The sequence below is a fragment of the Gastrolobium bilobum genome, unplaced genomic scaffold (genome assembly GCF_033153095.1).
Source record: "Gastrolobium bilobum isolate Gb01-03AN ecotype WA unplaced genomic scaffold, APGP_CSIRO_Gbil_v1 utg5203, whole genome shotgun sequence".
In the NCBI taxonomy this organism is placed as follows: Eukaryota; Viridiplantae; Streptophyta; class Magnoliopsida; order Fabales; family Fabaceae; genus Gastrolobium; species Gastrolobium bilobum.
The window spans coordinates 1-13,024 of NW_026897637.1; the positions used below are offsets into that span (position 1 = coordinate 1).

General features: G+C 34.2%; 1 protein-coding gene and 1 pseudogene across 1 annotated transcript; both read left to right on the top strand.

The window, feature by feature from the left end:
* Positions 1–616: 616 nt before the first annotated feature.
* LOC133308912 (putative WUSCHEL-related homeobox 10) lies at positions 617–1,389 on the top strand. The gene is made up of 2 exons (XM_061509649.1): positions 617–818; positions 962–1,389. The coding sequence occupies exons 1-2, from the start codon at positions 617–619 to the stop codon at positions 1,387–1,389; spliced, it is 630 nt and encodes a 209-aa protein (XP_061365633.1).
* A 1,235-nt stretch (positions 1,390–2,624) lies between these two features.
* LOC133308897 (cytochrome P450 82A4-like) lies at positions 2,625–6,927 on the top strand (annotated as a pseudogene).
* The last annotated feature ends 6,097 nt before the right edge of the window (positions 6,928–13,024 follow it).

A 13,024-nucleotide genomic window follows, 5' to 3' on the forward strand; every position in this document is an offset into this window, starting at 1 on the left:
GAAATAGGGAGTAAATGAAGGTAAGAATGAGAGAGCGCTATTGTTATTATTAGTGGTAAGAAAGGAAACAAAGTTTAATTTCATAATTAAATTTGATTTCCAAATTTGATCGGACAATTTAATTTGTATTTTCAAATTAAAAATAATATCTTAAAATAAAAAGATTTATTTTTATAAACAACAACGTTGTCTTTGTTTGAAATATGATGTAAAAAATTTCATAATGATAAAAAGAAAGTAGCTAGATTTCGAGGTTTGGTAAAGAATAATATAGAATCAATTCATAATCTTCACAAAATAATTTTAAAGCTGCAAGTATATATATATATATATATATATATATATATATATATATATATATATATATATATATTGTCTTGGACAAGAACATTCCTGTGGAGTTTGGACTATAACAAGCCCTAACCATGTCCTTGATAATCTTACGTAGCAGACACAGCATCTAGTTGTTGCCTTCTAAGTGCTAACAGAAGCCCCCACCGGTAAGAACGGTTTCTTCTTTGTTAATTTTAACTTCGTTCATTATTTTCATTCATGTTTTCTCATGATCAGTACTGTTTTCTTTTTTGTAATGAAAAAAAATTGAAATATTGAAGAGATGTCGAACGGCATGGGATTTCAGGAGCAGCATTCGAACCACAACGCGAACAACGCAACAACGATGATGCGCGAGAATGTCTCCATGACCCAAAAACAAATCGAGACTCTGAGGATACAAATTGCTACTTACGAAACCCTCTCTGAACAACTCGCTGAGAAGTACAGGGCACACCGTGCCGCTCGCCAAGCTCCTCCTCAAGGTCATTCCCTATTTTCTTCCATTCATCTTTTTTCACAATTTTATTTTTTTATCACTTATTATTCACCGTAATAAATTTTTTTGTTATAGTAAGTTACCCATTCTAACCGTTTACATTCTAACCGTGTAACTGTAAACGGTTAGAATGTGTTAGGGCTGTTTCTGTTAAGAGTTTGTTACACTGGTCTGAGGCGGTTGTAACAAATATACTGAAACAAATGGGTGTGGTGTTTTCAGTGACGTCAGAGGTGGTTAAGCCGGTAAATATGTATGGAGGAGACACATCAAAGGGAATATTTAACATGAAGCCGAGGTGGACTCCAACAACTGAGCAGCTTCCGATCATGGAGAAAAAATTTAAGCAGGTGACACCGAATCCAGACAGGAAAATGATAAACGAGATTACTGCGGAACTCGCCAATCATGGAAATATTTCGGAGAAAAATGTTTGTAATTGGTTCCAGAATAAGCGTGCTCGGTCCAAGAAAAAACAGCCCAATGCGGTTATTGCAAATAATGTTAACACTAATGGCCGGTTGACATCAGGAGATAGCCGCTATCCAATGAAATAAAAGGGGAAATGCGCATTTACTCTCCATTTCGATTTTCTTCTCATTCCTTGAAAGTTGAAATCATAGAGGAACAAGATTTTTAATGATAATTCTTCTGTGTATTTCCTCACTCTTTTGAAATTCGAATTCTGAATTGATTTCATATTTTGGATTTCATTTTTAAATTTCAAATTGTAATGTTGGGAAAGGATTTGAAAATAAAAAATTAAATAAATAATAATTTCTTTTAAAAATCAAAATAAGAAATCAATAGAAAACTAAGTTAGTCATTTATGGTGGCAGACAACTCATTCAATGTCCCACTTATTTGTACATTGAAATTACTCAGCTCTTTTAAATGATTTCTACATTGGAATTGCTCTCTCTTTTGAAATTCGAATTCTAAATTGATTTCAAATTTTGGATTTAAATTTTAAATTTCAAATTAAACTAAGAAAGGAAAAATATTATACAATCATAGTCAATCATTCTTATAATCAAGTTTAATTTCTCAAGATTAAATCTGACCATAAGACAATCAAACTATTTTAAATGACTAATAAGTTCTTAATCTCTCCTCGAATTTCTAAGTTAGTTTTAAGTGTGAGGGAGCTCGAAATAGGGAGTAATTGAAGGTAAGAATGAGAGAGCGCTATTGTTATTATTAGTGGTAAGAAAGGAAACAAAGTTTAATTTCATAATTAAATTTGATTTCCAAATTTGATCGGACAATTTAATTTGTATTTTCAAATTAAATATAATATCTTAAAATAAAAAGATTTATTTTTATAAACAACAACGTTGTCTTTGTTTGAAAAATGATGTAAAAAATTTCATAATGATAAAAAGAAAGTAGCTAGATTTCGAGGTTTGGTACTATCATGCAATGAAATCATCCGTAATATATATATATTTTACAAAAAAAAAAAGAATAATATAGAATCAATTCATAATCTTCACAAAATAATTTTAAAGCTGCAAGTATATATATATATATATATTGTCTTGGACAAGAACATTCCTGTGGAGTTTGGACTATAACAAGCCCTAACCATGTCCTTGATAATCTTACGTAGCGGACACAGCATCTAGTTGCTGCTTGCTAAGTGCTAACAGAAGCCCCCACCGGTAAGAACGGTTTCTTCTTTGTTAATTTTAACTTCGTTCATTATTTTCATTCATGTTTTCTCATGATAAGTAGTGTTTTCTTTTTTGTAATGAAAAAAAATTGAAATATTGAAGAGATGTGGAACGGCATGGGATTTCAGGAGCAGCATTCGAACCACAACGTGAACAACGCAGCAACGATGATGCGCGGGAATGTCTCCATGACCCAAAAACAAATCGAGATTCTGACGTTACAAATTGCTGCTTATGAAACCCTCTCTAAACAACTCGCTGAGAAGTACAGGGCACATCGTACCGCTCGCCAAGCTCCTCCTCAAGGTCATTCCCTATTTTCTTCCATTCATCATTTATCACAATTTTTTTTTATCACTTATTATTCACCGTAATAAATTTTTTTGTTATAGTAAGTTACCCATTCTAACCGTTTACATTCTAACCGTGTAACTGTAAACGGTTAGAATGTGTTAGGGTTGTTTCTGTTAAGAGTTTGTTACACTGGTCTGAGGCGGTTGTAACAAATATATTGAAACAAATGGGTGTGGTGTTTTTAGTGACGTCAGAGGTGGTTAAGCTGGTAAATATGTATGGAGGAGACACATCAAAGGGAATATTTAACATGAAGCCGAGGTGGACTCCAACAACTGAGCAGCTCCAGATGATGGAGAAAATATTTAAGCAGGTGACACCGAATCCAGACAGGAAAAGGATAAACGAGATTACTGCGGAACTCGCCAATCATGGAAATATTTCGGAGAAAAATGTCTGTAATTGGTTCCAGAATAAGCGTGCTCGGTCCAAGAAAAAACAGCCCAATGCGGTTATTGCAAATAATGTTAACACTAATGGCCGGTTGACATCAGGAGATAGCCGCTATCAAATGAAATAAAAAGGGAAATGCGCATTTACTCTCCATTTTGATTTTCTTCTCATTCCTTGAAAGTTGAAATCATAGAGGAACAAGATTTTTAATGATAATTCTTCTGTGTATTTCCTCACTCTTTTGGAATTTGATTTCTGAACTGATTTCATATTTTCGATTTCAATTTTAAATTTCAAATTGTAATGTTGGGAAAGGATTTGAAAATAAAAAATTAAATAAATAATAATTTCTTGTAAAATCGAAATAAAAAATCAATAGAAAACTAAGTTAGTCATTTATGGTGGCAGACAACTCATTCAATGTCCCACTTATTTGTACATTGGAATTACTCAGCTCTTTTAAATGCTTTCTACATTGGAATTGCTCACTCTTTTGAAATTTTTTCATTTCGGTTCAGATTGTGATCAATATTTTACAATCAACCAAATATAGAATCACTAAAATTACCTCAGTTTTTTGGAAAAAATTTGACATAGCAAACACTTTTTTGTAACTTATCCTGGAAAAAAAATTTCCACCATATTCTCGGAAATCATTTTTTTTTTTGTAAAAAAAAATATCTCCTTTACCAAACGCCCTAACGTCATAGTTTTTTTTTGTTTGCGGAGAATACCGGGTGACACTTGGGCTCTCTAGTCCAACCCGATACTAGGTTGGAGCTTCTGTCTAAGGAAGCCACCATCGGCCATATCGTGAGCCGACAAACCCGTAACATGGGTTTGCAACCCATCATCATATATAGCCATTAGTAAGATAACCGCTTTATGGCCACTTTCCATCTCCACAATCGTCCCTCTGGGGGCCTTATATATACCAGAATAGTAAAATTAATTAAAAGACAAGTTTGAAATCAAGAATTGAGTTTTAAGATCGAGAAGAAAAAGACAGTTAAGGTCTACTTCATCTCTTATTTCCCTTAAGTGAATTAAATTATTTCACTAAGATTCTAACCCTCTTGTTATCATAGGATTCATCATCTAATTATTAATTAGTTAAATTTCTACTGTCTTAGTTATTTAAACTAATTAGAATCCTAATTTCTTAGAGACCTTTTTTAGATTAAGTCTTAAACGCGATGAATTTCACATGTCTGCAACTCTCACCAGTTTATGTATAGAACAAGCAAAAATTGATATTTATCCTAGTTCGGTTAAAATTCTAAATATTTCTATTTAGAATTTTACCCTTTTTATTCTTATATGGTTGATCAAGTCATAAGAAATTTGAAAAAATAAATCAGGATAAATATATAACAACTGAGACAAAGTTTAATTGAAAATTAATTTAAATCATCATAAAAGTAATCATTGGATTCATATCCCTAACTATCAAGAAAATTAGCCAGACGTATATATATCTGACTTTAACAAAATGTCAAAAGAAAATAAAAGACAATTAAACTAAATTCTTCGATGAAAAACGATGTTGAATCTCCACATTTTCGCTTCGATCCTCTTTCAATTCATTCACCGTCTCTAATCTCTGAGTTCCGCTTGTCGCTCTCTGCCTTTGTGCTCGAATATCTCTCTTGCCAGAATAATGCTTTTGTTTCCAAAATATTTCCCTTTATAGTGAAGAGAAATTTTCATTTAAAATCTCCAATTAAATCTTCAACAAGAATTGTGATCCAGTTATTTGATTCAAGATTCAAAAGAAATCAAGCTTGAGGACGTGGCAATAGTGGCGCAAAATAACTAAAAGAAGACTCTTGGCATTTAAAGCGCCATCTTGTGAGAGAATTTGGTTCAAAATGTGCTACTTGAATTGACTTTACTCACAGCGCGAACAATTAAAAGAATTTGGTGCTTCTAGGGTCATCTTGTGAGAGAGATTGGCGCTAAAAGCTCCAACACCAATTCCTCTTCTTGTTACTTCCTTTGCAGTCTAGGTATTTTTTAATCAGAATTTTTTTTTTAAATTTTATGAAAGTAATCCTGAGAATAAATCAATAAATAAATTAAGATTTTCATATGTTTTGACTCAATTAAATTAATTAATTGCTTAATTTAGCCCTTAATACATAGTGGATTAAAGATTTATATAATAGTGATCCACGGGAGACGATCTTCATCATATTGCATATCTGAGCCCTAGAGCATTTATCATCTCCAAATGTACACACACTTCTAATATTCATACCATTGGACGATTGGTTTAAGATAGTACACTTCTCATTGTCAGCTATTTCATTCTTCATTTCGTAGATACAATTAGAGTAAATACCTTTTTTGGTCGTCAGCAAATTTTACGATGTCCGCTTTAGTATCTAACAAATAAAAAGGCTATTCGTGGTCCTTAAAAAATTAAAAGTGGACCCATTTTAGTCCTTTTGAGGGACTAATATAGGTCTTTTTTGAATTTGTGAGGGACCACAATTTCAACTAAATGGGTTCATTTTGAATTTTTTGGGACCACGAATAGCCTTTTTATTTGGTTGAGACTAAAACGAGTATCGTGAAATTTGCCAAGAATCAAAAAAGATATTTACTCATACAATTATTTGCATCCCAGCTAAATATTCTTTGTTCCCTCCAAGCATTTTAAACTCTAGTGTTAATACTAAACTAATAAAGAATAAAATGAGAGAGATTCAAGCGGTGTGAAAATTACAACAAATTATTTTAACGTGCAAATAACATGTCTGTTTGCTTTATTTCTTGCTTTACAAAAGCTGAGTCTATTATTTCTAGTTAAACCTGCATTAATATAAAGTTTCCTGAAGATAATTGGAATGTTTTTCTTACGAAATTTGTACTAAATTTGCAGACATTAATTGCGGGAGGAACTGACACAAGCAGTGCTACTCTTACATGGGCATTATCTTTGATATTGAGAAATCCCCTTATATTGGAAAAGGCAAAAGCAGAACTTGACACACAAGTTGGGAAAGAGAGAAGTGTTAGTGAGTCAGATGTAAGTAACCTAATATATCTTCAAGCTATAGTCAAAGAAACACTAAGATTGTATCCACCAGGTCCTCTCGTGAATTCATAAACAATTGCACATTGGGTGGCTATGATGTCAAAAAGGGAACTCGATTAATCACAAATCTTTGGAAGATTCACACTGACCCTAATGTGTGGTCAGATCCATTGGAATTCAAACCAGAAAGGTTTCTTACAACTCATAAAGATATTGATGTTAGGGGTCATCATTTTGAGTTGTTATCATTTGGAAGTGGTAGAAGGATGTGTCCTGGATTATCCTTTGGCCTACACATTGTTCATTTAACTCTGGCCAGTTTTTTGCATTCCTTTGAAATCTTGAACCCATCTTCTGAACCTATTGACATGACTGAATCCTTTGGATTGAGCAATGTCAAAGCTTCTCCACTTGAGATTATGGTTAAACCGCGTTTGTCTCCTTATTGTTACGAAACTATGTAATCCTTATGTGAGTCGTGCAATCTGTGTGTTCCTTTGTGTATTGTTGATTGTAAAATTATGTGATGCTTTCTAATCTATTTAATTTGGTTAAATATATGTCACCCAAGATATTATGAAACCATGTCTCCCAACTGTTATGAATAAACCTTGTAATCCTAGGTGCTTGCTTACTTTCATTTAAACATCATGAAGGTGGAGAAGATGATAATTTGATGATTGTTTTTTTGTATTACTCCATAATATTAGAATTTGTATCATGTTTAAAATTTTTTATTTCAATCCAAATTCGTGTTTTGATAATTACCAAATGTTTCTTATTTTATTGACATATTCATATTGTACTGAATATCAGTTTATATCAATAAGTGTGTAAATGATCGTTAAAAATATAACATCTGTTTTTAATATAAAAATAAAAAAAATTCCTAAGATGATAAATTTTTTGTAAATGTTATTATTTCTGGTGAAATAATTGTTTTAGCTACATGTAAATGTTTCTAACATAATCATTTTGCTTGATTCTCTCAATAATCCCATAACAAAAAAAAACCAGAACTCTAGAAGTTGTTGCCTAATTGTTTGACATTTTGTTGGCTTAAATTATATAGCAATAACATAAATGTATCCTTTTTTTTATAAACAATTCTCACATAAGTGACATTCCTATTTTTCTAGTTTTCTGTAGAAAATAAAACTAATGGAACGGATAATCAACATGTAACCGTCAAAGGAAAGAATGATAGTTGCATAAAAAGTATAAGGGATATTTATAATTATAGAAGCTATTTTGTATTGTTATTGTTGGTTTTTAAAACTTAATTATAATTTTATAATTAGTAATATTTAATTGAAAACTTTGTTAAATTAAAAAAAAACTAGAAACAAAAAAATCCTTTTAAAAGTTTTTAAATTATATTAGACTGTTTAAAATTTAATTAAATTATAAAATTAAAAAAGTTACCTAATTATAAAGGCTTAAAAACAAATACGAGAGTTTATTATTTGTTATTTTATTTAATAAAAAAAGAAAAAGATTTAAAAAAAGTATCAATTCTCTCATGTTTACCTTTGACATGTAGGTCATATAAATCTTAATCATTAATTCAATGACAAATTAAGAGTTAGCAATTACTAGTCAACAATTAGAAATTAAATTTTGATGTTACTTTTTCTATAAATTTTGACATATAATTATGACCATTGATCTTGGATGTTACTTTTTCTAGGCTAGTGGACTAATATGTTGATCTTGGATCTAGTGTCCGCTCTAAGGTATTTATGGAGGATATACCCTTGAGTCAAGCAGATCACTGTGCACAAGAAAACGATAACGACTTTGCCAAGGGGGTGTGTGTGCGCTCAGTGATAGAATAACAATTAGATAGAGAGCATAACGTACATGTAGATTTTACCTCTTATTTATAGGGTTTACCTGTGGGTAGTAGATTCTGGACCTTTAGTGCCTCTGATGGTGTGCCTCTGATACCGCCCAGGCCTATATATCATTTTTTTTCGTATTAGGAGTGGTATCCTTCATGGATATCCTTCCATAGTTATGCTTGATTTAAATCTTAGATTGTCCCTTGTTGGGCCTGTCAATCAATGGGCCCCTTATATGGGTCCATAACAGTTGCCCCTCAGTCAGGCTGCCTGGGTGTCCGGGCTGCCGGGGTGAATTTCTTTTTGCATCAATCCGAGTTTTTGTCGAGAATGCTCGAGTTCTCGTGAATTCCTTTCGCATATGTTATGAGCTTCAAAATTTCTGGAACGGGCAATAGTACTTCATTGCCCCTTATCTCGCCGGGTTGAGTATGCGATCAGTGAGATACTATATATATTTATTTTGACCGGGTATGGATGGACTTGAGTTGTTAGGATCCAACTGGCAAGTTTCCCCAAGCACATCGCTCCTGCAACCCGGCTTGGCATCCTTATGTCTGGGTGTCCATTTCCTAGATCCCTGTTACAGGTTCTTATTATCCCTGTTACATATGTGATGATCCTTTCAGGATTCTGGCAACTTTTATGTCAGCAATCATTTCATTTTGACATGTGGTGCTTGTCGTCTGCATTATGGTGCTGCAGCCATTTTGTGTCGTTTTTGCATTTCATGCGCATTTATTGAATGAGTCATTTCAGTCATCTAATCATTACTTTCTAGGGTGTAATAACAGCAATGCCTCTGACCTTTGCAATTCGTAACCATTGCGGTTACCACTACCAGTTTATAAACGTGCCTGATTTTCATTCTTTCTCTTTTAACTTGGTCATTCTGCAGAAGTTCTTTTTTGCGCAATTTCTTGAGTGCTAGCATTTGCAAACATGCTTTCATACACTCTTCAACTTCATTTCTTCTACTCAGGTATTATTGTTTATATTCCAACTTCTTTTCTTCTCCTCTTCAGTAGTTTGCATTTGGCTATTTGATTTCTAAATATTTGTCCTTTGAATTTTTGTTCTTGATATGTCATTCTGGTAAATCGTTTGCTGGTTGCGTTTTTTAGTTTCATCAGTGATTTGTTCTTATCTTATCATCTGAACCTTAATCACCAACACACCGAGTGAAACCCCCTTTCTGTTGCATGAATGATTTTTGTAAAAAAAAAAAAAAAAAAAGACTTTGTACTATATCCGTAAGCCCAGCTCCTCCATTGTACCTTGAAGCATGAAACTATCTATGGGTCGCCGTTCACCGCCCTGTTTGCTAGTGGTTAGGTGTTAGCTTCTGGTCCATAGTTCTTCAAGCATCAGGTTCGAAACCCTAACTTAAACTTTTGCACGCCTCGGGCAAACCCCCACACTTAAACACAACATCACAGTGAAAACCATTGCTCAGTAAATCTCTAGGGTGTGGAATTAATTGGTTTTTCACTTAGGCTTGTAATGTGGCTCAAGAAGTAAAGGCTATAAAGGCTCAAAGGGGCTCATCAAGAGATAATAATGTAAGGGATGGCTATCTGGCTAAAGTGGGTAAAGAAAGAAATGAATGCCTCAATCATATTCATGCATGCAAGTGAAAAATGCAATTTCAAAAAGAATAAGAGCAAGTTCTAGAGGACAACAATCAAGAGCAGAATCACACAAGAAAGAAAGCATGGCCAGAAGATATGCCATGTATGCGGGCTCAAAACCTCACAAGGGTAAACCAAGTCATGCAATCAACAGCACAGAATCAATCAACAGGTAGTTGTAATCCAAGAATCGAGATCAAAGCCCAACAGATTTATGCTATCAAACACTGTGATCTATGTCTACTCTATGTACCACTCAATAATTACCAGAAAGAAAAGGAAAATCTACCTATGAAAAAAATCATAAACTAAAAGAAAGAAAGGAAAAGAAAAATAAAAATGCAAATAACAGAAAGAAAAGAAAAAGTCAAAAACTAAAAGAAAGAAAGGAAAAGAAAAATAAAAATGCAAATAACAGAAAGAAAAGAAAAAGAGGGAAGAGAACTCCCTGAACTCCCTAAGGAGAATAAACAGCATCAAACAGCCTGATTTCTGCCTCACTGGTTTAACACCTTCAAGTAAAATGCGGTGCATGCACATGGAAGGGCTGATTCCCACATTATCTGCTAAAGTCCATCCAATTGCCTTTTTATTTTCTTTCAGCAATGTCAGAAGCTTTACCTCCTGCTCAGGTAGAAGGTTCTTGGCCACTATCACAGGTAACTGCTCATTTTCCTCAAGAAATGCATATTTCAAGTGGTCGGGCAGAACCTTCAACTCCAATTTCGGAGGCTGCTCACTGGATGGAAGAGGTGTAGTTGGTGGTGCAAATTCTGCAGAAAACAAGTCAGCAGCAATGCCTGTAAACAAATTCTCAGAAACAGAATTAGGATCATCAATAATATCAGCAGGCAATTCAGAAAGTGCAGATTCACACTCAGAATCAGATTCATCAATAAGTGCATCGTTAAAACCAGAAAGATGTGATGCTATTTCAGCACACACAATGCACTCTTGACTATCACTACAATCACAGAAATCAGAACCATGAATAGATGAAAAATCAGTAAGGAATTCAGGAGAAAAATCCTCAACAACTTCATCTATAACATCAATGCAGAAAACAAGATGATCAGATGTATCAGTGCTCTGCTTCTTGGAGCTAGTGTCACTTCCCTTAGATGACTCAGCAGCAGTGTGGTTTGGCTCCTCCATATGCTTGCCAGACCGCAGAGTAATAGCACTCACATTTCCGCTTCCTTTTGGATTTGGAACTGTTTGGGATAGAAGGGAGCTGCCACTTGCTTGTTGATTTTGACTCATTAACGTTGCAAGCTGGCCAATCTGTGTTTGCAGATTCTGGAGGGAATACTCAGTAATCTGCTGGAACTGCAGATTGATAGTTGCCATCTGCTTCACTAAATCCTCCAAAGAAGGACCATCGCTACTGGCTTGCTGCTGCATTGGCTGTGGAGGTGCAAATTGTTGAAAATTTTGCCTCTGTTGAGAAGGTGCAAACTGCTGCCTCTGTTGGAATGGTGCACTTTGCTGGTTCTGATTCCAATTGAGATTTGGATGATTTTTCCAGCCATGATTATATGCATTAGAGAAAGGATTGTTTTGCTGCTGCTGTATCTGCTGGTATTGTGGCTTTGCAGGAAAAACTGCAGCAACAGACTGATCAACTTGGAAACCGCTGTCTGGAAAGGAAGAACAAACATATGTAGGGTGAAAAATTGGATTCATAGCAAACAGAAGCAAAAATAAATCTATAAAAAAATACTAAATGAACTCAGAATGCTATGGGACCAACTCTCCTAAACTCTAATTGACCTTACGGACTCAAAAATCAAATAAATTTTTTTCGAAAAATAAAATAAAATAAGAAACAAAGGAATTTGGCAAAACCAGGGCCTGATTCGTGAGGCAAAGCCTCACGACTTTTGAGGGGGATGATCATCTCCTTCAGCTCACCAATTTTCAGAGCGATCAGAGCAAGTTGAACAAGTTCAGAAATACCCGATACGTCCTGGAACCAATCGCTCAAACTGAAGTTTTACCGATTTCCCCAATTTTTTTTATTTATTTATTTTTTATTTTTTTGCTTTTTTTTTTTGCTTTTTTTTTTTGTTCAAAAACGAAAAATTAAAGAAAAAGAATATGAAGATGAAAAAGAAGATGATCAAGAATCAGGAAACGATTTAGACCGATGCAATTTCCCCGGCAACGGCGCCAAATTTGACACGAGCTGTCGAACTCGCGCAAATTAAAAATTATTTTTTAATTAGGGTTCAGAAAATTTGCAGTAAAGTGGAAACCCTAAGTCGTCTCTCAAGGAAATTGTTTTGGTTAAAATCGCTTATGAGAACAGAAAATTAAAAGGGGGGTTTTAGATTTTGATTCAATAATTAAAGAGGCAGAATATAAATTTGGAATAAAAATTCGTAATTAAAAATAACCAACCTAAGGTTTGGGATCCATGGACGTCTTTCCTCGGATAAGAAAATATCAGAATCGTGATTGATTTGTCAATCGGATCAGAATCCTTATTTCCAATTGACAACCCTCTCTAAGCGATCGCTTAGCATTTGATCAAAGACAATGCTTCTACTCATACAATCGCAGAGTATCAACCCGCTTGATTTAAGGTCATAGGGTCAATCAACCTAATCATCAAATCTGATGATTAATCCCTTTCCATAATTGCAATCGCGAACCTCAGATTGAATATCAACGATCGCACGATATCAATCTGAGTTTGGAAGGGAAACGAAAACTGATTTGAAATAAACACAGACCCTCAAGACTAATCCATGGAATCCATTACCCTTAGGTTGATTAAAAGGTTCTTAGCCTCGCATGGCTAAGGTAAGCATAATTGAAATAAGAAGAAGAAGAAGAAAAAGATGAAGAACGCGAAGAACGCTTCAGAGAAAATACTTTTATGTTGTAAAACTGACTCCCAAGGGTTTCCTAGAGTCCCCTTTAAATAGCCGTCACGCAGGACGGCTAGGGTTTCATCACTTCAGCCCAAAGATAAAATAAAAGCTAAATAAAAAATAAAACAATAAAATAAAACATGGCCTTGGGCCCTAAACACATTGGGTCCTAATGTGAATTACAAGTCCAAACGTCAAAATAAAATTCCAGCAAAACATGTCATCTTTAGATCAAGTTTAGACCCTCTTCCCGTCCGAATTGGGCTTCAGTAGCTGAAATAGAGAATGTAGCCCTATCTGTTAGCTGCAAAGAGCAACAAGAACGGAGTCAATCGGACATCTGTAGAGTGAGATATGGGCAAAATACAAAAG

Bases quoted from the DNA above. Each gene is read 5' to 3' on its own strand.
- LOC133308912 (XM_061509649.1), top strand. From the start codon at position 617: ATGTCGAACGGCATGGGATTTCAGGAGCAGCATTCGAACCACAACGCG. The intron at 819-961 runs GTCATTCCCTAT...GTAAACGGTTAG, and splicing joins TCGCCAAGCTCCTCCTCAAG to AATGTGTTAGGGCTGTTTCT.